This window comes from Gasterosteus aculeatus, chromosome 13 (genome assembly GCF_964276395.1).
Source record: "Gasterosteus aculeatus chromosome 13, fGasAcu3.hap1.1, whole genome shotgun sequence".
In the NCBI taxonomy this organism is placed as follows: Eukaryota; Metazoa; Chordata; class Actinopteri; order Perciformes; family Gasterosteidae; genus Gasterosteus; species Gasterosteus aculeatus.
This window is the reverse complement of record NC_135701.1, coordinates 5,213,893-5,241,060: the sequence shown is the minus strand read 5'-3', so window position 1 is coordinate 5,241,060 and position 27,168 is coordinate 5,213,893. Positions and strand designations below refer to the sequence as shown.

General features: G+C 47.2%; 1 protein-coding gene across 4 annotated transcripts in view; it reads right to left on the bottom strand.

Moving 5' to 3' along the window:
• The window catches only part of unc5db (unc-5 netrin receptor Db), a 133,274-nt gene that overhangs the window by 8,376 nt on the left and 97,730 nt on the right, over positions 1-27,168 (bottom strand). For 2 of the 4 annotated variants that reach the window (XR_013452074.1, XM_040195668.2), the window contains exons 7-14: positions 26,139-26,303; positions 24,101-24,133; positions 21,924-22,109; positions 18,438-18,800; positions 15,832-15,916; positions 10,137-10,308; positions 4,773-5,000; positions 568-717 (exon numbers count right to left, since the gene is read on the bottom strand). Coding sequence is in view for 2 of the 4 variants with exons in the window: in XM_040195668.2 (XP_040051602.2) it covers positions 568-717; positions 4,773-5,000; positions 10,137-10,308; positions 15,832-15,916; positions 18,438-18,800; positions 21,924-22,109; positions 24,101-24,133; positions 26,139-26,303 (1,382 nt within the window). In the remaining 2 variants the exon portion in view is untranslated. The remainder of the gene's footprint in view (positions 1-567; positions 718-4,772; positions 5,001-10,136; positions 10,309-15,831; positions 15,917-18,437; positions 18,801-21,923; positions 22,110-24,100; positions 24,134-26,138; positions 26,304-27,168) is intronic. The other 2 variants (XR_013452075.1, XM_040195669.2) reach the window with 1 other exon arrangement.

The following is a 27,168-nucleotide window of genomic DNA, read 5'->3' as shown; positions in this document are numbered from 1 at the left end:
TCATAGTGTGAAAGGGAACCAACACATCACGTAGCGATTGAGGGAATGAGGATGCTCTGTGGAGCCAGTTAGATCTTTATTCACTGGTACAACGATCAAAAAGCCAATGGAGCATGTGTAAAGATACTGTGTAGCACAGCGCTGCTCAATCAGGTGCTAAGCTGCTCTGCTCGTGTTCGCTGCACAGGTTCTTATGTAGAAACAGAATGTCTTAGAAACACTATGTTTCTCTGCACAGTGTCACTATGACACAATGTTTTATCAGTTATTATTTTCTCCTAAGGCTTCCTTTAAACTGTTTTACACACTAATTACTGCCAAACCTCTGTATGCCGGAAACCGTTTGGTCTGCTGTCGAGGAGAATCAGACCCAGTGAAAAGCATTGAGCACACCAGTATAGAAATAGACAATCTTCCCGCAGATGCTCTATAAGTCAAACAGAGGCATCGTAATGTATAAGAATATATATTACTGCTTTAAAACCCAAACCCACTAAACAGAGACAGAATCTTAATGCATTTAACATATTGCTGCAGTTTATTTTGTTTTACCATTGCCATGGTTACCTGACATGTGGTAAAGGGTTTGATGCTCCACAGGAACTGGGGAACATCTTGGATGGACACCTGGAGGCTGAAGGTGTTCGCTCGGAAAGGCAACATCTTTGGCTCCTCGAGGAGCTGACCCCCTCTGCTCTTCTCTGCCGCCACCACTCCCTGCAGGGGGGGTGAGGGAAAAGGGAGCGGGGCAAGGGAAGGACAGAAGGGAAGGAAAAGGGTCACAAGGGGGAAAAAAAGAGAGATAGAAAAATGAAATGAGAGAAAGGATGAACATGTACTGTCTTTGCATATCAGCGCAAAACAGCTGTTGAAAATCCTTTCCTCTGTCACATCCACTAATTGATTGATCACAAATATTAACGCGGCGAGAAGGCCGCCAAGAAGCGCCGCTGAAACGAATCGCACAACTCACACGCACATTAGCATCACATTCGTGGCCCCGACGTGACAGATTGAAGCTCATATTTAATGCTTACGAAATGGGTGCACCGCGGGGGGAGGGAGGACGTGCGCGGGGGAGACGGGAGGGAGGAATTGCGGGGATACGCAAGTGTCCATCTCCCAAATTGAATTTGCGATGATGAAAGAGCACTTTGATTGTCGCTTGCAGGTTATTCATCCGTCATCATTGTTCAGCGTCCCGGTGGGATGGTTGGGTGTCTGGCCCGTCTCTCCTTAGCCATCTCCATCACAAAGGGAAAAGAGCTGTGACTAATCCCGGGCCACGCTGATTGATTCTGAATAAGGGTCCGTACGTGCAACAGCTGGGTTGCGCATGCCTGCGTGTGTGTGTGTGTGTGTGTGTGTGTGTGAATGCACTTCTATCACGCTTGTGTCTGCAGAAAAGTGGCGTGCAGCATATTGTTATTGCTTCAAGTGTGAAAACCATCAAACGCAGATGGAAGACGCTGACGTGAAAGTGTGAAGGGAGCGCTTTGCACGGTGCTGGATTCCGCCGCTTTTAACCGCGCGGCACGTTGCAGCGTGGTTAACTTCCATTACCTTCCCTCATTTGAACCCAAAAGTGGTCGAGACGCCACGGTTGAAATTTCGCAGGGATTAGGATTGTCGCTGATCGGCTGAGTGACGCACAACACGCGCGCAATCCAGCTGTTTGAGTCCAGGGTTCCAAAAGTAAATGTGGTTTTAAAACAGGTTTGGTGAAATGCCAAAACTTATTATTAAACTAATTTTTCAGAAAATTAGAAGATTAGAACCACACCAATGCAGCTCCACAGTCTTTGCAGAAATCTTTTTTGAAAAAGGTCAACAACAGTAATGTTTACCTGATGACATCACCCATATTGAGACGATGAATTGCGTTATTAAATGCCCAGTGCGGTTTATCTCTGTCGCTTTTAAACGTCTTGTTCTGCGGCTTTGAGGAAAGCCAAGACGCTTACAGACTCAACATTTCATTGCTTCTTTTCTTTTGGCAGTTCGCTCTGCCTACTGTGTTCTTGTTGAAAATACATCATCTCTAATTTCCCACCTGGATAATTGCAATAACATGTAACAATGTGCATAACAATGTGCATGTAACGTAATCAATGCAATATCTTTTGTTATTGGGACCTTGAGACGGAGCGCATATGGGTCCCAAGTGATGAGCAATCCGTGGTGCTATCAGTCTATTCTGTCAATTTCCACGTCTTTTTTTTTAAAGATAACTACCATCACTTTAATTGCATTTTGATGAATATGTTACGGGTGATTCTGGACATATTTATTAGGAAGAGCAGTTAATAAGCAGTTTAAAAGTGAAATCATGCCAACGCAGTAATGACATCGTGTTTACTTCCACCCACAACCCAATTTAGTCTGTACATTTAACTGAGCCACAAGGGTATCATCGCATTCAGAGCCATCTGTCACGGCGAAATGACGTGAAAGACACCGAGAACAATTACGTCTAAGGGCCAAAAATATGCATGTGAACCTATTATATCATCAGGGCGGCTCCAGGGTTTGTGTGTTGATTAATACTTAAAATAGCATCATTAAATGCTGTATTTCTTGTTTCCGCCAGTGCTTAGCAGGTAGCTTATTACAAAGTAATCACGTTGCTTCTTTGGGGATTTCCTAAAGAAGCAAGTTCCAACACAATTTAACCGCATTCTCAATTACGTTTTAGGGAAAGATTTTTTGTCCTGGATAACAGTTTTACAACAAACACCTGCTCAACATTGTGTATTATAAAGAAAAACACATAAAAATATGGTAATATTTCAGCAAAACGCCTCCCTACATATGTTCAGTAAAACATTGCCTTAAAAAAGTTTCTTAGTCTAATTATTTAAAGCTGTTATCTCGAATTGACAACGCAGTTTTGTTGTGTGGGAACGTGGCGGCATCGGTTTCTGGAAACTGCTGTTGTCAAAAGTAAGATATCTAACTGAAACACAAAATGTGTCAACCACGGTGTTCATCATTTTTGTGGAGGTTGACGATGGACTTATAGGAATGAACCTTTGCCCGGGCTAAGAGCTAAAGAGCTAAAGGTCGAGGTGCTTTCTGGTAGCCTTTACTGTGGAAGATAACTACTGCCTGCAGAATACTAATATGGGGGTATTTTCAGGTAAGAAGCTTTTATGCCTTAAGTCTCCTGTACAGATTGCTGTGACCTTGGAAGTGGACTGGCTGGGAACGGGGAATTATTTTGGCCCCATTCCTAAGCAACAAGACCTCCCACGAAAAAAACAAATAATCACGCTAAATCTAAAAAGGTGTTACCTCATCCTCACTCTGATTGAACGCTTTTCTGGTGATTTCAAAATGAGGGGAAGAAATGATGACATTTGGATTGAATTATCCAGAAAGCTCATTGGGGAGGAACTCTTTTTAAATGAGACCGCAGCATCGTGCAATATCAGAGTAAATCTCATCGTCGCCTCACTGGTCGGAGCTGAAGAAATGTTTGTGTTCGGGTTTCCTGTCGGTCCAGAAGCCCGGCTGAGATCGCGCCCGAGCTCGGAAAACACACAGCGGAGAAGCGGCGCTAACAGACAGGAGCCCAAGGGACCCGCAAAAGTCTGGCATCTGCTCGCCAGGCTGGAAATTCATACACCAAATCCAGAATGCGTTTTAAAGCCAGCTGCCGCTGACGGCTGCGGCGTGACGGGGGGGGGGGCAGAGTCAGTCACGACGAGCCGCTCTTCTGTTAGTCTCGTCTCTCCGGGGAGGACGCCAGGCTCAGAGCTGAAAATAACCCTACAGGTCACCGAGGGAGACGTGAAAAAGGGGTTAACGTTGGGATGATGACGGTACGGCAGCTTTTGTCTCGGTCGATTGAAACCTCACGAAGAGAATCGGTCGGGCCGCGGAGGAGAAACCCGCCACCGGAGCTGCCTCAGACAAAAGTCTGAATCCAGGCCGTGACCTACAATACGGTGCAGCTTTAGAGACATTTTACTCCATTTGATGGTTTGAAGTGTCGACTTTCGGGGGGGAAATGAGCAACGCTTTCCCGCCCTCTCTCTGAGATGTCTGTCTCCGCCCAAACACAATGGAGACGAATGGATTCTAATTTGTGGAGCTCACAGCTTGGAGGAATGTCATTCAAAAGCAAAATGCCTCTTGAGAGATAATGTCCTCTTCACTGCGTAACAGCGTGCACTGTGGGTAATCCAGGCCAACCTGGAGAGAAAATGTTAAACCTTCCAAATGTGTATTGCTTTGAGTATCTCAAACCAAGTTCCACTCAACATTCTCTTTGAGAGACCGATAAATAATTGAAAAAATTAAACGCAACAAGACATGATGTCTCTCATGCTGGGCTTATTTGAGGGGTGAGCTGCATTTCGTCTACCACCTCATAAAGTCGATGTACCGAGCGTGTTTTCCTATTTACACGTCCGGCAGAGACAAAGCAGCATCAGCATTCCTTTGGACCCGTTTGGACTCACTTTTTTTGCCAACCTGACGTGAGTCGAATGTCTTTCACTGATCATTTTCATGCTCTTCCATCTCCTGAGAGAAATACCCGTGTCTTTAGTTGCTACTTTGCTACGTGCATTAACTTGGCACTGTGTGCTTCTGCAGGAAGCAGCATAAATAAGGAAGTCAGGCGCTGACTCGCTGGGGGGGTTTCAGACCTCGGTGGGATCACACACTTGATTGAACGCCGACCACATCGTCTGTATGAATAAATTAGACCGTGGAAAACCCTTGTTGACCAAAGGAGAAAACATCTAAGCGGCACCTTCCCGTACCTGAAAGGCGTGCGGCGTGTCGTCCACACAGTACACCCGCAGGCCGTAGCTCATGGAGCCGGCCTCCATGCTGCCGAACACAGCCAGCTTCAGCCTCTTGACGGCGGCCTGCGTCAGCGGCTCGCCCACCAGGGCGTACGAGCCCGGCTGGCCCACGAGCAGGTGGCAGCTCGTCGAGTCCATCAGGCAGTAACAGGAAGTGCACTCCTCCTCCACCGACATCACTTCCTGCAGTGAAGCACAGAGGCGGTTCCCCGTGAAGACACAGTAGGTGATGTCCCTGACGTCCCTCTGAGCAGCACATTCAACATCCCTTGTTCACGTGGCTGCTGAGACCGAAATGGAGCACATTGAATTATACATTTCAATAAAAAAAAAAACACTCGCCCCACAAACTCCCACTCGAGACTCTTTTAAAGAAGGAAACATTTCCACACGGCGGCACCCTTCATCAACACGTGTGGCTCTTTCGTACTTAAACACAAGATGTACGTAGGCCGAGGCCTGTAACTCACCACGGAGTCATGCAGAACCAAAAAGATACGATAAAAGTGTGTACCGGCTGTCGGTGAGCTAGGACACTGAAATGAAATGAACTTCACAGTGTTAACGGTGTGTCAAAGGAGGCCTTGTAGAATGCTGCGGAGATTAGCGTGCTAACCAGCTAGCCTGTCTTGTAATACCAGGCGTGAGTCCTTTTGTCTTTTGCTCTGGGACTAGAAATACGAGCGTGCTTGTTCAGTGGCACACGACCGTGCTTTAAATCACGCGGTGTAAACCCACTCAGATTGTATGCAGTCTCATGAGAATATGAAAAAATGTCTTCCTACACGAGTGATGGTTCAGCAGAGAACACAAAATGGTCATTATGAACAGTACTTTGTTTTATTTAGGAGACAACAGCAGCTGTGAAGCACTACATTATTTCCAACTGGAATAAAGGAATATTTAGTGTCCTATCATCCTCTTTTCCTTTGCTTTCCTTAACCAAAGATAAGCATTTAGAAGTTGGCCAGTAGAAAACAAGGGCTCTACTTTACAGAGTAATGACAAACTAAATGTCTCATCTTTTGTTTGTTTTTTAATTTTTTCAATGAATGAATCAGTTCATTTGAAGTAAACCTACTTCCCGCTGAGCTTCTAATGATGCAAAACCAAAATAATTGTATAATAAATAAATAATAATACATAAACCTGCAGTCTGTGAGTCCTCTCAACAGAAATGTGTTCAAGCACACGTTGTGTTCTGTGTAAACAATTTGTGCGCCAATATCCAGACAATCTCAAGTGCTTCCTGTTTGTGACGCATTCGTATGTGTCATCCAAACTACATCATTGAATACGTACTTCTAATGAATATCCTGTTGTGGATGATTTGATTTTTCCTCCAGATGTGGCGCCTGATCCAGCAGAAAAGCCAACATTCACTTCAGTGGAAATACACTGCAGACTCCAGGCGCACCTGTTTATGCCGGAGTGTTCAAACTAATTTAAACTGTGAATAGTGTTTGAGCGAAGAGGCCAGTGTTTGGGAAGCACTCAGTCTACAATAAGACTGTGTGAAGGTTTCTTTTACGTTTGTAAAAACGCAGCCTCCATTTACATCAAGTCACCTCTTCAAGAGTTGAAGGGACGTGGCGAGTAATCGCTGTACAAGCCGCCCTTTTGCAGTGGGAGCCAAGAGTGGAGCTGTTCCTGCACAAACACAACCAACACCAGTGAAGGAAAAATTGCAACAAATCCACCTTCAAATCATTACCCGAACCCTCTATGAAGTCTGTAGCGAGCCGTATCCTCGCGGGCAGATGGGATCCATGAACTACATGCGGTTATGCCATTTAATGAGGAGCCGTGAGACCAAACGCCATGCAACACACCGCTTGAGGAGCGGTATTTATTACCTCACTAATATTCACATGTCAACGTGCCATCACGTCACGCAGGGCTGCGTGTAAAGGCAACAGAGCTCGTTTAAATTCCTTATTATCTATGGACTCACCTCATTACCAGTGTTTTAGAAACTTTTGCAGCGACGTGATGTGCGAAATGTCGCCACATGTGTTCAGCCACATCGGCGTCAGGTTTCCACTTTATGTTTATGCAGCTTATACGGAGGCTTTCAGCATCCTCATGAGCGCATAACTCGCAGCCACGTGGCACTGAATGACAATATATATCGTGTGTGCGAGTTCTGTGGGTCGTGTGTATTCTAACAGCAGCTGGAATGAGGTCATTTTAATGGCGTTGTGCATCCGCAGGTATTATGCACCGTCAAAAATCTCTCTCTCTCTCTCTCCGGGTAAGACTTCAATGGTAAGTTATTATTTCTAAGCAAGAGGCTCTGAGGAGCTCTGCCCTCTTTTAATATTAGAGTGAAATATCTCGAGGCGACATGAATCTTGTATTAACTCACATCCCTCCCGTTTCTCATTCACGGCACTTGCTCATCTCGAGAAACTGCCTTCTTGCAGAGAAAAGCAAAACGTATTGTGTTACACAATGGCGAACCTGGACTTTAGGTGAGCAAAACATGAGCTTGAACTCAAAAAGAACTAAAAACTGACAAAGTGGGAACAAGATGTCGATCACACGAGCTCTCCAGGATGATGTCGGCAGAATTTAAACGCCGACGACGGTTTGAAGGAAGCTGTGACACAAAACCTGCAGCAACATCCCAACATCTGGATACCAACGATGACTAAGCATCTGAATGCAGGAGGCTTTCGCCTACAAAGAACGGGATTATTAGCTGGCTGGTTCTTTAAACAGTTCGGCTGAGTGGCTTTTTAAGTGGTTTGTATGCACAGGTCAGTTAGACAATATTTTTAAAATGAAACTTAATCGGATTTGTTTACAGTCAAGCAGTGACTTTAAGTGGGAGGTATTGAGCTTTTTTTCAGATGCCGTATTGTTGTGCATGGTGGCACTGACGGCTTTAGTTGTTTATTCGCCTACTTTGTAAAAGGTGGCAAGATAAACTTTCTTTAACTCTGAAGTGTTAATACGCTGCTGTTGGAAAGTTACTAATCAGTTGTTTTCCTTTCCTTCAACAACAACTTTTTAAAAGTATAATTATAAAAGTATAATAAAGACACAAATAGTTGTATTTACATTTCAAATAGTTTGGTTCCCCTAAAAAGAAGGAAATGCTGGTTGTGGTCCACATTGTTACATCACAGAAGATTCCTATTGAACTGGATGTTGAATTAGTTTGATCAGTTAACAGTAAATATTGACTGAGGAGTTTTAAACTGTGATCAGCTGAGATTCCAACAACACTAAAAGAAACGACCTCCACGACCCTGCTGGCCTCATGTTAAATGCAGCGTGCCGTGTCTGTCTGATCCACCAATCGATACTGCCCTTGTCTAACTGCCCCTTGTACTTCCCCCGCTGACTGACAGCAGCCGTGCCTCTTCTTGCACATTACGCGCTGTAATTGTTTCTTTATTTCGCTGCCTCCACGGGGGTCTTATGTCACCTTGTGAGCCCGCAGAGAGCACGAGGCCGGATGAGCAACGCCGACATTCCTTTAAATGCTCACACACTCAACCCGACGGACACACACACATCACCGGGCGGCTAACACAACCTTTTACCGCGTTAAGCACATTTATATAAAAGGTCAGCAAGCAGAGATAACGGAGTCAACATGGCACGTAAGGTCAAGGAACACGACTTGAACAAAGCTCACCGTCCGGCACTGAGTGACAAGGGTTAGTGTGTGAAAGAGTAAAAGAAAAAAAGGAAACTAAAGGAAACCACACATTTTTGTGATTGGAAGCGACAGATTGGAACTCGTGTTCCTTCATTCAGTCTGCATCTGACACTTCAATGCGACCTGCTTGTTTGGATATAGGCTCAGATACAAATTGTGATCAAAGGCGCAGCCTTAAAAACGGTGGATAAATGTCATTGTGTACCCATTGTTTTGTTATTCACAACTCTTATTTCGATAAGTTAAACGACGAAATGTGGTGTTTGGATCCTTCACAGGACTCCAGCCCCCTTTAACAGAAAGGCAAAGCTCCTCCACTTTCCAATTGTTTTTCAATTTCAATTTTCTCTGTAAAGACCCAAATCCCAAATGTTCCTTTACAATCTGTACTGCGTACGATATCCTTTGTCCCAGGACCATCGACTCCCCTACATTTTTTGTCCAAAATAAGGTCCCATGACGGTCCACTGGAAGAGACGGGATTTTGCCTTCCAATAAAAGACAGGCGACCTGGACATGTGTTCTATAATATCTTACCGAATCCCAAGCGTTCAGCCATTTTTGACCCGAGATCAAAAATTCCTTTTAAAACACAATTGTAACTACAACCTTTGACATCCAGTTTTAGTGTTAAATGAAATCTAGCTGACATACTGACATGAAATATTATATGTTCTTATTCCTGCTTTTGTTTAGATGCATTGATGAAGGCTGTAAGGTTGATATTCTATCAGATAAATATTCACACACCTGCTTTGCACAAATCTGCAAAATGAAAAAAAGCAGCAAATAAATTAAAGCTCCCCGACACCTCACCCTGACCCCTGAACCCTGTCCTGGCCCCCCGATGACTGACTCTGACCCCTGTCCCTGCTCCCCAACACCTGACCCTGACCCCTGTCCCCTGTCCTGGCCCCCCGATGACTGACTCTGACCCCTGACCCCCGTCCCTGCTCCCCGACACCTGACCCTGACCCCTGAACCCTGTCCTGGCCCCCCGATGACTGACTCTGACCCCTGTCCCTGCTCCCCAACACCTGACCCTGACCCCTGTCCCCTGTCCCGGCTCCCAGACGCCTGACCCCTGTCCCAGTTCCCCAACACCTGACCCTGACCCCTGTCCCCTGTCCCGACTTCCAGACGCCTGACCCCTGTCCCAGTTCCCCAACACCTGACCCTGACCCCTGTCCCCTGTCCCGGCTCCCCGACGCCCTGTTTGTTTGGCTGTCGTCCAGACTGACCCCGGGAAGTTCCCAGTCCAGCTGGCCGACCTCCGGAGAACGACTTCGTCCCCTGGCTCCCTCCCTCCCACCCCTCTGTGTGTTCCGGTGACCCCGCCCGTGCGTATCTTTGGTCCGTCTGGGATCCGTCCCTTGAGGGGTGTGGGGGTTAACAGCATGAATCATTCTTTTACCTTTAGGCTGTAATAGTGTTGACTCTTTCTACAGAATCTCCACTTCAACATTACTTCTAATCGAGTCTCGAGGTGCAGCAGGCTGTGAACTGCAATCTGAATCCTCGCTGCTCAGCTCGTTCACCTTCGTTCCCGTTGACATTTAGCTCCGACCAAAAACGATACATGGAGGGGAGCGTAGCGCCGCGTCCGAGCCGAGCGCACATGCCCATGGGCAGTACTGGACTCTCACCTCCCACTTGCTGTCCTGGGTTTTCCTCTTGAGCTGGATGTTCCAGTTCTCGGCGTCCACCTCGGCGCAGTGAGCGATGGACATGGCCACGGGGGTGAAGAGGTCCAGGACTGGAGGTCCGTACGTCACCTCTGGGCCCAGGAGGATTTCACAGCCTTCCAGTGTTTGGACACTAAACACACAAAGAGAAGAAATGACGGATTTTAAAATAATTATGTTCGAAATTGCATGACATTTGTACACTCCGGGACTGAAAAACCCTTTATCTTTAACATTGCTTTGCTCCAGCTGCATGCTGAACACTGTCTATTGCAGATACACCTCATATAACTCAACCTCATCCCAGTAATATCTCTCTTTCAGCAGCAGCTGCTGTTACATAATTAACTGTGGACTCTTGCTCCTGGAATGTACCATAATGTTACAGAGGCAGGCTGACAGACTTGATAAAGGCAGAGGTGAAAAAGTCACTGCGATCAGCTGGCGAGCTCCTTTAAAAAGCGCCTTACAGCAAACAGGTCTTGCCGGCGGAGACGGTGCTTGGTTGTTTTTTGAGAACAAAGGGCAGGCGGGATCGTGACGGAGCAGATCAATGCCTCGACAAAGCTCTCTAAGCTCACATCAGAGCAGAGATCTGAGTGTTGATTTGCCACGACTTCCTCCATTGAATGGGGAGCGGGATTTAAAGTTGTCACGTAAGCTGCAGCTTCGACGCACATCCCGCTGAAGAATTCCTTTAACGTAACAGGAAGACTGATGGTACTTAGTGTTGGACTCAACAACTGCTGCATTGCTTTTGTGTTTTGCAACACAACTTCGGTAAGACTAAAGGAAAGAAGCATCACAGAGGGAAGAAAAAGGAGGCTCAGAAAGCTTGCAAACAACCAGATCAAGTCAGTGATTTTCAATCCCTGTGAGAGATTGTCAGGTGTATCGTACAAAATGTACAATTTCACTTCATTCGTCCAAAAAGACATTACTTAATTTGGATTTTAAAATGATTTTCCATTGTAGAGCGTTCACGCACTGACGACTACGTGTATTAAAGTTTGGGGGAAAACATTAGAGGGATGAAAAAATGCACTAAATACAGCTGTGCACGTTGTAGCTGGTGAATAGAAGCATTTCCACATCTACTCCTCTCGTATTCTCTAGACTCATTTCATTCTCTGGTTCTCATAGATTACTTTTGTGTGAGCTCAGTGCCGTGGTGGTTATGGATTTAGCCCCTACAGAGCCGCACACAGCCAAGCTACCAACGCACCCACTGTTGCGGCATGATGTGACAGATATGGAATACTAGTTTTACATGGAACACAATCTGTCTGACGCGAGGAGAACCTGTGCTCGTTTTTTTGTTGTCCTTGCTCACGATGACGTGAATGATCACGTATTCATTTTCAGCCGTATGTGCGAATGTGCGAAGAGCGAACGACCCCAGACTTCCAATTTACCGCCGCAATTAACCCACCATCTCTGTGCACACACACACACACACACACACACACACGCCCCTCTGCTCAAAGTCGTTTTTTCAGGGTCGCCAGGGAGCTTTCGATCCGTCAGCCAACAGCGCCGAGCCTGATCGCACATTTAATGCAGATTACCTCCTCCTTAACCGGCCCGCGATGGTCGGGTTGGCGAAGCGTCTGAGGCCGGCGGACTCTCTCCCTTCCACTCGCCATCGCGGCGAGGGGCCGTGCTCCTCCAGCCCCTGGATGAGCTGCATTGTTAGAGTGAGCAATGAGTGACTCCTCGGGGGCCCGGGGAGCCGTGCGGAGCAGCAGAGTGGGCCGGTGGAGAGGAGGCGGCAGGCTTAGCAAACGTTAGTAGCACATTAGTAGCTCCTTCGGCTTGTTGCAGTCCACCATCCGCATGTGCCACTGTGCTTTTGTCCGTTGTGGAGGTGATGCGGTGATCTTGAGCCGTGCGCTGCTACTGTCTCCTTTGAACCGCGAGGCGTGCATCACAACAACTCCGGCAGATACAAGAGTGTAAGAACGGCGCTGTAAAACATTAACAACAGCTTGAGCTAATCCCCGATCTGTACGCCCGCTGGACCCGTTTTTCATAGCACTTCATCCGTAATCCCAGAACGTGGCCCTCTGTAACTCCACTTGAATGAATGTCAGCGCCAAGGTTCAACCCTTCAAACTAATCATTATGCCATTTGGCCAATTATCATTGAGAGGGTTACTTTAACCAAAAATAACTTACAAAATCACCCAACAGGTTGAATAAATGTTTGAAGCACCGGTGCGGCGGACATAGAAACAGCAGCATGTTTTGGACAATAGAAAAAAGTATGCAATCTCTGCCGTGGTCCCTACATTCTGTACGATCTGGCCAGTGTTTTAATTGAATGCATGATGGAAAGAACAGGAAGTGGTGAAAGCTACCTAGAGGGGCGACAGTGAGTCAACGTAGCCTCCAGTTTGTCCGTAGTAAGAGCAGGCCGAGGACCCGAGCTACACAGAGGGATGGTCGATTCATAAAATTCTATTTAATTTGTGTAGCGCCCGTATCAGATACCGTCCAGGCCTCAAACTGCTGTTTCAGAGGCTCATCCATCCTCACCTCGTCAGCACAACTCGTCAGGCGCATATTTGTCCATCAGATGAACCTGAAGGCCGAGCGGTCGATTGTTCCACACTCCAAAGTCCGATCTTCTTGTTTTGATGATGAAGTCAGTGAAGTGACGTGAGGTGTGTGTGTGTGTGTGTGTGTGTGTGTGTGGGCGTGTGCGTGCGTGCTTGGATGGACGTTAGAGTCAAAGGGTCTATTTCAACCGCAAATGGAAAAGATGATGGCCGTACGGAAAATCAATGCCCACTTTAATCCCCATCCCTTTAAAACAAACTTTATTTTTTCAAGTTTGTATTGCACTGAAAATAAAGCGATAAAATCATTTAAAGATGTCATCAATGCAGGTCTTACTCTGAAGACTCGGTTGATTCATCGGTGGGGCCTCAGGGATGCCAATCTATGGTTGGCAGTCTGCGCTTCTGTTTACACAAGATACCTCTACAACTCTCCAGATTTATATGAAATTTGCTGCTTATTTTCGTGGTCCACTGATGACGATGATGTATTTTTTTTCCTCTAGCACCACTACAAATGAGGACGTGGGTGAAGTATGCGACGTCAATGTCCACTAGAGTCCCTGCTACGTTGAGGAGATGGAAAAAAGTGGGACATCGTAACACTTTTCTCATCTCTCCACCTTTTCTTGCTTTAGGTTTGACTGGCGGTCTCATGGCGCAACTGCACCCTCATTTTCTGCAGTGGTCCTTTGCTTTTCCTACAGAATAACTGGCCACCTACTGCTACTGTCTATGAAGGAACTCCTAATAATCTTTCCCTGAGCATCAGCAATAAATCGATTCATAGAACAAAACGTAACGTCTTGACCATAACAAACAACGAGCAGCACTATTTGTCCCAAACCTCCACCTCCTACACAAAAGCACGCATATGGAAACTAGCTTCATGGTTAAAAGCTCTTTTCCTTCCAGGACAAAGCTGCTTCTGCTTCGGTAGATTGAGGGATTTATCTTGCTGCACAAAGCGCCCTGTAAAACCTCGGAGGCAAAAGGGAAATTGTCTGACCCAAGCAAAACCGCGCCGTCAAAAGATTTAGATGAGCCGTCCGGACAGCTCCAAGAAACACATCTTTAAAAAGAAAAGAAAAAAGCAGCTTTAACAGAACTCTATCAGGGTGTGGGAGATTAGGCTGCACGGGGATGGACGCTTTCTCCGCATGTCCTCTGGCCTCCCAGGATGCAGACAGTGATTGACAGCCGGCGAGATGACAGCCACAACAGCCCCTGGGGGGGAAAGGGGGTGGGATATATAGGTGTCTAAAGCAAACAACAGCCTGCTCACAGCGAGCGACGGCAAAAAGAAAAGCACGTGAAGAGCTCGTCTGTGGTCAGAAACCACACGCTGTCAGGGTTGTTTTTCCAAGGTGGACAAACCAGCGGCACAGAAGCCCGGCGCTTTGCGCTGGCAGGTGAGACGGTGTGGCGGGAGACGAAGGGAGCTCGCGATCCTTCTCGTGGAGGTCTGCAGCCTCGCAGAGGTTTAGCAGTCTTTGAGGTCAGTGGAAAAAATGCCTTTGAAAGTGACACCGTTTGCATCTGATTATTTCAGCATGACGTCGGCGTATGAGGTCGGCGGGGGAGCAGTGGGAATAAACCAGTGACACTTCAGACAAAAGCCCTAGTGACTCACTCCGCGGGGGGGAGGGAGGCTCAGTCCATCCGAGGGTCATTACCTGGCTGTGATCGGAATACATAGTGCGAACGTGCCGCGGAGATGAAGCGGCGTTTAGTACCACTCTCTCTCCCAGGGCGCCTTGCTGCTGACTCCGAGTGGAGTGCGTAACTACATATTGACTCGCCGCGAAAGTCGGGACAAAGAAGGCCAGAGGTTGGTGGTGTGACTTTTAGCTCCCACGAGTCGGTTGGTTAAATGAAGGACTCGATTACAACCTCCCTCCCCCTCCCTCCCCCCTCCACTCCCCAACCCCAACACGGCGTGAGCTCGTGTTGCTCCGCAGCAGATGCGACATCGAGGCCCAGACGAGCATCTTCTGGAGAAGCAACACCTGAAGCGTGACACCTAGAGGACCAGTCAGGACAGGAAGTGGTCCCGTAGCCTGACATCACACAAAGAGGGGGGGGTCACACCTCCACCCACCACATTACTGCCCAACAATACATGGCTGCCTCAAAAAAGACCCTATTTACCAAAATAAAACATTTACAACCACCATCACTTTTAATACTGGTAATACTATTTATAACACCAATATTAATAATATTTTAAATAACAGTATTTAAGTCTTCTTAATTAGATAACTTTTCTTTTCCTACTTCATCTAATATACATAACTTATAAAGGAAAAAAGACTATATTTTGAAGTGTGAGTGAGTGGATTAATTCAAATAAATGAATAAAAAACTATGCTTTTGTAATGAATGTCTTGCTGGAGGAATCCAATTGTTCACAGGATGTTTAGTGAATCACTATTTGCGGGAATATTCTCAGTATTGAAACATGCGACCAACAATGCGATGTCATGTGCTATTTGTATCTTTGTGTTCACGCGCCTCGCGTTTATTCACAGGATCATCTGCGTTCGGCACATTGACCATTCGGCAGCTCGCATAGCACCTCGCCACAGCATCAAATGTGGATCCATCCGCCGCCGATAAGTAGTCCTCAACAAAGGCTCCATTTCCTTTTGAGTGGCGCTTGCTAGAATCTGCAAAGTCCGGCGGACTCATGAAACGACGCAGCCTTTCAGAAAACATGCAGCGTGAGTCTCCAGCAGGAAGCAGTGAGTCAGAGTCAGAGCTGAGAGACACAATGAACTTTCTCACAATCGTCGCAGGATTCGCTTTTCGACAGTGACACCTGCGGACGTTTACTCACTGGGATAATTTGGTAGCCTGTGACAGCATTAAACTTGAAACTTTATTATCTGCATCAGTTGGACGACTAAGTGCTGAAAGGCGGAGGTGCTGTTGAGCGCTGCGCGAATAAACAACCGAAGGAAGGTACATAATTAGAGTGACAGCGGACGGAGAGGACAGAGGATGGAGCGTCGGGTGAGATGGATGATAAGATAGCGGGAGACTGACAGACGGATAGATGCTGGGAATGATATTTGGGTAAACTCCGGCCTCACCTTGACTCCCCCTGATTGATCACCATGTGCATCTCCCAGGACGTATTTTCAGCCACGGCTCCTTGAGGCACCAGCAGGCTGACCCCTGGAAAAACACACACAAACGCGTCAACGGCGACAACTCCCACCGCCTGACAGCGGAGGTGACAACAAGGGCTCGCAGCGCGTCCCACGCGTGGGCGTCACCGCAGGATTTATGAGCGGCAGCCGGTGACTTATAATAAAAGTGAGACAAACTTGTGGTGAATTATAGGCAGTGGGATTCTAAAAATGAAACGCTTTCTTTTGAGCGGTAAACATCATAAATATGTCACACAATGGAGGAGGATGTATTTATTAGTTTGAAGTAAAGCTAAGTTAGATAAAGGCTTGAATAAATCCTACCTCACTGTGTTTACCGTTCCCTTTTAGTTAAGTATTACATCCCAGGTTGATTTAATGCAAAACAATTAAGGTATCAAAAACACATTATACTCACATTATATTATATTGCAGTTAAATATTCTGAATTTATTCCAACATGAAAAAAAGCAGTAGTTGACACTTTGACAATTGTGTTTTTGTTACCCTCACAGGCAATACAGTGTAATAATAATAATAAATAAATAATATGTATATATGATATATTATTATTATTATTGTTACGTGTAGGAGGACAATTTTTCCCCCTCTCTGTTTTCCTTTTTTCTTTTTCCATTCAGTGTTCGTTGCATATAGAATGATGACACCACTATTTTCTGTCGGAACATATATATGTGTACATATGCATGATGTTTGCTCTCAGTTGTTCTTAGCACAGGTTTAGAGCACCAATGATCTGCTGAATTTCTCGTTTCTTCCCACAGTCTGACTTCATATATTCATATAATTTTCCACAATAATCCCAAAAGCTAACAGAGATTCCATCTAGGCTTCACGGGACATTTTAGTTATAGAATTTATTCACAGAAATTATGTTACTTAAGGACTTAAATCTATTTGAGACATCTGAAACTAACAAAGAACTAAGCCAAGTACAACCAGTCAAGGGTCTCCTCACCTCACCAGCCTGGAAAGGAAATAAGAGGCTCAGGATCCATTACTTGATTTGAATGACATTGTCTTTGTCTGAATGAGCCACCGTCTGGAAGAAATCTCTCCATTCCTTCTGATCCCCCAAAACACGACACTCGCTACACGTTTGATTATGCAAGGACCCTGCCACTGATGCCTGACCCCGTTCATCCAGCGGTGTGACTGGAGAGGCAGAGATGTAAAAGCCCCACTGCCCAGCGTCTGATTCCGGTTGTTGACCAAAGACAGACGCTGACCAAACGTCTCCACCTACTGCCTACGTGCGTTGACACTGGTTTTATGTAGTATTTAAATGATACGTAGCATCTGGGACTCGCTCGGCTGAAGTCAAATATATGAACAATTATTACTGACAGCAAAGTGCAAAACTTCACTACTTGAGTTCTAGTCTTCATGTTGGGAAGGATCGCCTTCAGAAACACGAGCACTAACTCAAACTAACAAGACCGTAAGGAGTTCATTTTCCAACTCCAGCACTTCTGAAATGGCTTGTGTGCTTGTAAGATATTTTCAATTACTATTAATTACTATTAACAGTGAAATATGTCAACTGCCGTCGCTCTGGGGAAGACCCACATTGCAGTCCGATTTCTCCATGCTTGGAAGAAAAATGCTTTTCGGTGGCTCCGCTGCTTGGATCTGCCGATCAAGCTGCACAGACGTGAGCGATGCTCTTATTTAGCTCCCATCTCAGCCAGGTGACTCCAGCGATCTGCGGTGAGGTGCTGCAGACGGCTACTCGTTCTAATGGATGGCGGTTCCTCCGTATCGGGCCGCGTGAGTGCTGCACTTGACAGCGCTGACGCATCCACTCAGACCCTCAAACCCTGAAAGACGACCGCAGGACGGCGATCCCACCTCGCCTCGGCGCGCACAAGGACCACGGGAGAGGGCGGCCGCACTCGCCGGACCGTTGACCTCTAGTCCATTAGTGTTGGCGGGACTCGATGACGGCCTGGCCCCCATTTGCCGGCGAGGGCGACCTGCCCTGGCAACGGCACTGGAGGATCTTAGCAACAACTTGCAATACACAGTATGTATTAATCGCGAGAAAAATCATTCTTGTATGAACTTTTGACGAGCTGAAGTCACGCTCATACGGTTTCTCGTTTTGTTTGAGAATCTTCTTCTTCTACTGAAAGGAATCATTTGTTTCATTCTCTGATTATGGCCTTTTAACCCTCACGTGTGTTTCGTGCTCTCCGTGTGGAAGCCACTGATTTGGATCCGCTGTTCCACCTTGACTGTACCACTTATCATGTGTGCGTTTGTGCGCACTGCGCCGCTGATGCACACGAAGCGGACCAATTAACAGCGAGCGCGAGGGACGCGGTGAACGAGATGGCGGGGAGCCGTTAGGCGCTTTCCCCCGCGGCGGCCTGGGACGGGTTCCCGTAACGAGCAGCTGCTGCAGCGTCTCGTTACCGCAGCTCAGAACGCCGGCTTCTCTCTCTCCTCCATCGACGGGACAAAAGACGGCGGCAGCGTTCACTACCCCCACCCACCCCCCCCCACCTTCCCGTGAAGCTCACCGGCGTTTGGCACCACCATGCGTCCCCCCGGGTGTCCGAACACGCCGCTGGTCCCCAGCTGCTCCCTGCAGGTGCTGAAGGGCCCGTTGAGGGTGAGCAGGCCCTTCTTGCGTCTGTCCGCCGTGCCGCCGTAGTCCCGGCTCAGGTCCCGCGGGAAGGTCTCGGCGGGGCCTTTGGCGTGGAACTCGGCACGCTCGGACACGCCCAGCGAGACCATAAAGGAGCTCTGAACTTTCATCTTGATGTCCGGTAGCGGGTCGAAGAGGTCTTTGTCGGGGCCGTCCCGGAAGCAGAGGGGCGTGCTGTAGGCCCGGCCCACCGTCAGGTCGGGCTGCATGGAGGAGTTGAGCAGCAGAGGGTTTCCTGCAGAGATGGAGGGAGAAGCCACACGGTCACCTGGGACAAACAGCACATGTAAAAGGTACCGCTCAGTTTGCATGGATCGAAAACGATCAGTGGATTTCTGTCTGCAGCACAATACGGTAGATAGGACACGAACGCAGTTCAAACCAGGATCAAGAGCCGTGTCTCTTGGAAAATGTCCTGCAGCTGACCGCTGAAGCTGCAGCACCAATTAAAACGGCGGTGCGCATCAGAGGAAGGGCTCCGGAGCACAACCTGGACAGAAGGTCCAGCGCCCGGAGGCGCGGTCAGAGCGTAAGATTTAATTACCGGGCTCACGCGCAGCTTGATCTCCATAACCCATCTGCTCCCGCGGACCCCGAGTCGTCCTCCTGAAGGACAGGCGGGAGGTGTGTGGGGGGGGGGGGGGGCTGCTCTGTAAACGAGGAGTCCTTCAGCTCGCAGCGTGGACCCAACAGCCTGAGGAGGGAGTTTTTGGGGGGAGGTTGGGGGAGGGTCTTCATCTGTGGCCATTAGACGTGACGGCGCTGCCAAAAGGAGCGCGGCGCATCGATCTGGCGGACCCCGGGCGCGCGGTCCGGCCGTGCCAAGATAACGGCGGAGTCACCGAGTCCTTGCCGCCCAGCTGTTGCCTGGCGAGGGGCGCGGGGCGGGAGGCTAATGTTGTTTTATTTTTAGGGATATCGTTAATTACCGGAGGCGTAATTGGTGACGAGCAATGCGGGGGGTGGGACCCGTTCTTTGGGTTTGCTCTTCAAAACTCAACTTTTCCCAGCTTTCTTCTTCCTAATACAAATCACAAATGTATTCATTTAAATGCTCTTTTTTTCTGTCTATGCTAAAATACGTACTTAAGTATGACATGATGTGACTTTTTTTAACATACAAAATCAATTCTATATCATATCTAATAATCCATTCTTTTTTCTTCTTTTTTTTGACATATTTTATGTTTCCATACATTTTTCGGTGTCATTTCAATGTTATGGTCCATTACTCTTTTCTTCTAACTGTGCTGTTTATCATATTTAAATGAAATCAGCAGGAATATGGTTTCAGCTAAGGATAATCTCATCCATTCATTATCTTTCCCCGTTAATCATTTCATCAGTGAGCAGTTCACTTTTCACCACAATGTGTCTCTTATAAATCATTCCTACTTAATTCCTACTTTGTTTTTGTAGTAGCATTGTAGTACTGTGATCATCATCTGAACATCTTTCTATTTTGGTATAAAAAGAGATTGAAAGTGTTTATTGTTTATGGATTGTACTTTTATACTTGATGACGAGATGTTCACATATATTGATAGAACTTTCCTAAGCAATGCAAACAATATGTTGGAATTTGTGGTTTAAGTGGTGGTCACCTTTAATGGTTTATATCACGCTGTACAATATTATATTTTAGATCATTCGTCACAGAATGATCTAAAATACAGAGATATCCACTCTCAATATCAAACACAATGAAACCCATTTGAGATTTTCTCTCCCTTTTGACAAATGCTCCCTTGACAGATGCTTTTAATGAAAAATGTATTATTTAAATGTTTAAATGTGATCATTAACAGCAGTTGCTTAGTTTCATTTCAGCACACCGCATTAGTATAGATGCTGTGATTAAACGGTGACGTCTGTATTGTTGCCGCCATGAGTCCTACCTACTCTGAATGTACGAGTAGATTTAGGGAACCGCCGATATACTCCATGACTTCGCCTGCATGCAAACAAGGATCAGATATAATACGGGATAACATTCTCAGATAATCGCTGCTTCTTCATTTTTTACTATTTGAATGTTATGTTTCCAAACATTACCATTACCAACAACCTCACAGAGGGACTGTGAGGAGATTCCACCTCTGGGTCCGAGCTGCAGCCCGGTGGACGTTACCCTTCTGCGGCTGACATTCGATCACTGCGGAATTCTCTCCCCTCCTCCGGGCCGAGTGGAGAATGATCTGATTATCGCTGGAGTGTGCATCTTTAAGAACGCCGCGGCGAAAATGGAACGGCAGCGGCGAGATGAGAGAAGTTAATGAAATGTACCTCAGGTTGAATACCTTGAGGGATAGGTTTGGAATTGGGCCTCTGATTAAAAATCACTCAGGAGGAGAAGTAATGCGGAGAGACGGGGTCAGGTCCGAAGATTCATTCAGCACATCGCCTTACAGCCGAGAGCCATCCGGAGGCATTTCACCGCTCCTTTTAGTATTTAGTACGTTTTGTCTGGTGATTATTAGCCGCAAAAAAGCTACTAGTTAGCGTTTAAACAGGTGTCTTGCTTTCTGCTGTCGGTTAATATAAAATGCCTCAACAACTTCCTCCAGAGAAAGCCGGAGCTCGAAGAAATGTTCCGCAATTCACAGGGGGGGGGAAGTGGAAAGGAGAACTTGTGTCCGGTGGAGGGCACAGCGGGCACGGCGGCCTAGTTTAGTTCAGGATTGATGGCCTGCTGGATGCAGAAGCGCTTCCTCACACCCTTCCAATGAGCAGTGGGCTTCGGAAAGACTCTGGTGGCCTTGGCGAGAGGGAAAGCCGAGGGTGCAGTTCGGTCACCGGCAGGGCTTGTCACATAAGCGGAGACGGATGGCACCGGCGCCCCGACGGCTGTCACTGGCTAACCCAGAAATGTCAGTGGCCGTAATGCGAATGCCTGCAGCGAGGCGGGAAGGTGCAGCCCCAGTCACATGACCCACACAAGTTATCGCTGTGCACAACAGAAAACTGAATTGATGTCCACCGCTACGGACCCCTCACATCTATCCATCGGTGGCTTAGGCCGGTGTAATCGGACGGAGGAGATTGCATGACAGTCAAATGCGTGGCCCGCGGGGTCGAGGGGGAGGAGCCTCGCCGGGTGCCGACAGAGATTGATTATCGGCTGGTTTAATCAATCGATCAATCAAACAACAGAGAAGCAGGTCTGTCAAAATAGGAGGACGGGTCCTTTCACTGGTCGTGGAAGTATAAACCCTAAGACGATAGGGGGGCTGAGCGGCATCCATCACCCGCGTCGCCGGACGCCCCCCCCCCCCCCCCCCCCCCCCCCCCGATGGCGCTGCCTCTTTTGGCCTCGTGGTTCCCGGTGTGGAGTCGATTGGCCCTCCCTCTGTCTTACCTTGTCTGGTGGTCTTGAAGTTGAAAGACTGGAAACCCCCGGTGAGCGCGGAGGAGTCGATGACATCCACGCCGTACTCGCTGTGGTTCCTCCTGTACAGCATGATGGCCACCACAAGGATCGCCACGGCGATGACGCCGGCTCCCAGGCCCGAGTACAGAGCCACGTCATTGGAGCCGTCCATACCTACAGCACACCAGCCAGTTGAGAAAGGACATTCGCTTTTAAATGAATGAAAGGAGGTAGTATCAACTTTAGCCTAACGGGTCACATTGTAGAGAATTGGTATAATGTCCATTTCCACAACATCAAGTCAATGACATTTGCACGTGATATTAACTTTCCAGTCATTTATTGTTAGCCTCAGTCCTGATGGAAGATTAGCAAAGCACAACAAGTATGTTTACAAGTGTTGGGTAGTGCTGATTTATAGAGTATTTGCTGGCTCAAGAGATGGCGGATGAAAGTCGGATAATCTGCCTCCTGTCAGCGTCGGCTGTGGTTGGAGACGAACTCTGAAAACAAAAGCTAATCTTACGGGTGGAGAGGAACGAGCTCAGCCGGCCTCTGTAGGCCGCTCCACACCTCGACACTGCCGACTCAATGCTTCACTGGACACGGGGGGAAGGGATGAAAATTTCTATGGTTCTGCTAAATCAATTTTGAACCTTCCATCGTGAGACCGACATCGCTACAGGACTGGAACGCTGCAATGTTTATTCTACAGCAAGAAGGAGTCGTGAATGAATTACTTTAATCCCGATAGATCGCTACATTGCCCCGTCTAATTATTATTTTGACCCCCTAATAACCATTTAAGGCCATTGTCTGTTTGTGGTAGTTGTGGAGGGAGAGGGGGGGGTAACCATTGATGTAACCCTTGACTCTTACCACTAATGAATTTGGTGCTGCGGAAATACACATCGTACGATGGAGGGGGTTTGGAATTTGTAGAACAACAGGAGAACTTTACAAAATAAAGGCCTGGTTCTTTCTGCTATTGAAATAATAAAAGTATATCACTCTTTGAGAATTCTCGGGATGTAAATGCATTCTTGTATTTTGTCACAACGTATTTTTTCCAATAAAGACAAAATATATTTTTTGCTAAAGTGTCACGCATAAAAGAGCCACGTCTTTGTTACATGAATAAAGACCCAGTGCGGAGGAAATGGAAGAAAAGCAGGGGAAGACAATACTGTTTTCATGTAGGCATTCAAGGTCAAACACAACAGGCAGCCCTTACAAAGTGTGAGAGCGGCTTCGGGATGGAAATGAAGCAAGAGGAATGGAAAGTGGTAAGATGGGGCGGACCATCTGCCTCGTCTCTCTATGCTACATTATGCACCGAAGATGAGGCATAAACCAAAACGTCCAGCCGTTGCTCTAAACTGTTACACATCACATTCAAGCTGCTAACATGGGGGGCTATTAGCATAAGTGCCTTTAGACCCACCGGCCTACATCCAATAGCCACCATGCTTCTCTCATGGCGAAGGCGGTCCGATCTAATGCGCCACCGCATTAGTTGGGAAAGGAATTAATTTACCGTACTCTTACAAGGGCGGTCACCGGCCACACAGCAGCTTAAACCACCCCCCCCCCCCCATGTGCAGTCACCCCAGGCCTTTCCTTAAAGCCTGCGGAAAGCCCCGGTATTTAACATTAACGCGGCCCGTTAATGAAGCAGCTCAAGCAGTCACGTGACAATCACTTAACCGGCTCCAGTGAGTGATTGAAAGCCTCCTCAGCCAGGTGAGGACGGCGCTGAAAATTGGTTCAATTAGCTCGTTTGCGGTGATTACAACCCATTAGTGCTTCACGTCTTAGCACATGTTCCCTTGTCACAAGCAATACATCTCCCCGTTCCGAAGGGACAGGCAAAGCAGATATGTCGCGCGTGTCAGAAAAGTGGGTCGCTGACTGATGGCATGAATGCGTGATGAGCACATCTTGCAGGGTTTAACCAGGAGTTGCCCAGGTTAGAGTGGACTTTATCGGGGGTGGGGGCGGTGATTCATAATGCTTCGGTTTCCAGAGAGTGTGCGCTGAGAGGGATGCAATCACCCTTTTAAATTTAGAATATATCATCTCACTCCCACAGAATCCCGGGCATTACATCTAAAGTGGCGAGCCGTGGGGGCGAAGATGAAAGAAATCCACAGAGGAAGACTCACTTTGAGGTTTAACGTCATGTAGCAGCTTTCGATCTGCAAAGACAGAGAGATAGAATGAGACAAAGAGGAGAGAAAGTGGTGATTAAAGTCCGAGCCTCTGGGAAGTGACTAACAAGTGTGTGTGTGTGTCTCAGATCCGACACCGTAAGCGGGCAGCAGCTTTTCTGCTGACTGAGCCCATTGATGATATACAGCATCCGATAATGGCCAGGCAGGCATCGTTACTGTCCTCGTATCCATAGATGAAGGCGTTCAGGTGCAAACTGCTCAAAGGCTTGAGATACTGTACCTCTGAGTGGGCTAATGATCTCCTCACACGAGTCCAAAACACATGACTCCTTTCTTTAGGATGGATTCAAGCCCAGCGCTTTTATGCAAGTCTGTCTTTTGTGTGAATTATGGCACTTAAATAATATGCACAGTTAAGTAGGGCTTTTTCTGACCAGTGGAAGGGAAGTAATTGGAATTTTATCGTTATTTTCTAGAACTTGACCCCTTCTATTGGTGTTCTACATAGTAAGTGCGACCCATACGTTTGTGTCTAGCAAGTTGAATTTACAATAAAACACAATAAAATATTTCAAGTCCAACATAGTGCCCAGAAAAAAAATATGACCTTGTACTTTTCTGCAAAGCTTCCAAAGTTTGCTCCACAAATACATGTACAATTAGCCTTTTATCACGCTTACAGACACGCAAAATGCCACGCGACTAACGCTGATGGTTTAAGCCACGAAACTACTTACGGTTAGAAGAAACAGGCTTGTATCAACTAACACTGTGTAACTGGTGTAAATGAATAACAACCTCCCTCAGCTGACGTTCTTTGGTGAAGTTACTTAACAAGTCTAACAACGTAACCAAAGTGTGTATAAATCTTTCACTTTCAGCGGTGCGGGACAAGCGTTTCTAAGGGACACAGACAACAGACTCCTGGGTGAAAGTCTGTCCTTTAAACCCCCCCTGACGGCTCCTTTCCTCCCGTTGTGCTTTATAACGGCGACGCGACGTATTCTGCACTTCTTCACGCCGCACGTTTAGCTGTGTCACTTCACATTCAACATAGCGTTGATTTGCAGAAACGCACAACGGCAGCATTTGTTTAGACAGCGACTCTGCTGCTGAATCAGTTGAAGTAGTTTAAACAGCCAACTTGAGATTATCAGCAGGTAGCCGTCGATCCGGCAAACACAGCATGGCATTTCGAAGGTGCGTATTACACGGGAGTAAGTGGAGGAAATCATTTCTTGCTGCGTAGTTATTTACTGATGGCTGTGATGACAACCTGCTAATGGGTTTATTTAACAATGTCAACACGTCTGACTGACAGCTCCCACTGTTGGCGGCGCTACACTTAAGCTGCTAAGCTAACGTGGTGTTATGCTCACGCTAACGTTAATAACTGGAAACAGGGATGCGAATATGTGCTGAACACACCGACTGACGGGACAAGCTAGTTTCCACATTCAGAGCCGTTTGGTGATCAGTGTAAACCGCTAAATTACAGATTAAAAATGTCACCGGCTGCCTCTCAGGCTCAACAGCTGTGTACTTTTCTAGGACTGAGATCCCTTATTTAAGACACTATTGTCATCTGCAAATAAAACAAGGCTCCTTGTGCTTTGGTGACTTCACCGCATATCAGCATCCAGTTGAAAAATGACAGCGTTCAGCCCGACGTCCACACGGCGCTGCCGAGTGAAACATTCAGCGTCGCACGATCCAAACAGAGCAATGACATTTCATTACAAACGTGGGGGGAGAGGGAGGGGGTGTCATTCACGAGTAAACGCCTGCCCTTCTTTCCCCGTGACGGATTCAGGATGACATCCAATATGTCGACTGAGCAGCGCGCGGTAGGAAGAGCGCCGACATTATCATGCGCCGGGCATCCGTGTCAATCCGCGCACACACCTCCTGTTCAAACATGCTTGTGATGTTTTGCCGTGTTTGCGTGAGTGCATACGTGATGGCGAGATGGTGCGGAAAATGGTGAGGACCATGAGAGCGATGATGCCCGGCGGGAGAAAGGCCTTACTCTGGGTACACAGCCCGTCTGTGCAGTTCTCGGTGGCCTCACTGTTCCCCTCGCACATCTTCCCCCGGTGTCTGGGCGCCGGGGCGCTGCACTCTCTGCCCCGCAGCTTCTCGCACTGGCTGCTGCACACGGTCCACTCGGTCCACTCGTCCCAGCCGCCATCGACTGCAGTGTGGGGATGTGTGCAAACACGGACAGGGGGATTATCAGATACGCAGCATTTTTGAGGAATATTTGAATGAGACAAATAAACATGTTGTATTTGTATGAGATATTTTCTTTTTTGCAGCTTAAAAATGGGGGAGACAGTGGTGGCAAAGTAGTTTTTTCTTTGTTTTAACTATGTTTTATTACTATATGCTAGACACTGTGGCACTATGAGATTTGAAAAGTGAGTTATAAATAAAAATGCATAATTATGATTACTAAAAGGTCCCCGTGGCCACAATCAATCCCAGGAGGTTTTCTTGTGTGTATGGCATCCACTGTAAAAGCCCCTCTCACATGACGATGGAGAACTTTGCAGATGTTCTGCAACATCTTCTTGCCATTTGTGTGAGCAAATGAACGACGGTCGGCTTCCTCCTGCTTCGCTGTTACCCGGAGCTCCGAAAATCTTGCGGCATCCCATAACTCGCGCTAGCGGGGGAATTTTAAATGTGTGACGGGCTGGATTAAAGAGAAATGGTGGATCGTCACCTTATCTGCCGCTCCAGCCTGTGCCAATTCTGCACGCTGGGGCCGAACCCGGAAATGCCACCAACGTTTCAGTTTGCGTCAACATTTAAACGCTGCGATGTCTACGCATTGTTTCCAAACAGGATGAATCTATGCAGATGCAGATCAGGATCAGGCCATGCTGGTGCTCATTAGTGTTGGGCTGTTAGTAGAATAAGATTCTAACCGGGCTGCGTACGATTGTCTCACACGCCGACCTCAGAGAATCCAAAAATGTTGGAAAAAATGTTATTATTATGTATTATTTTTAACTTTGTATTCTTTATTTAATTTTCTTTTTATCCTTTATTTT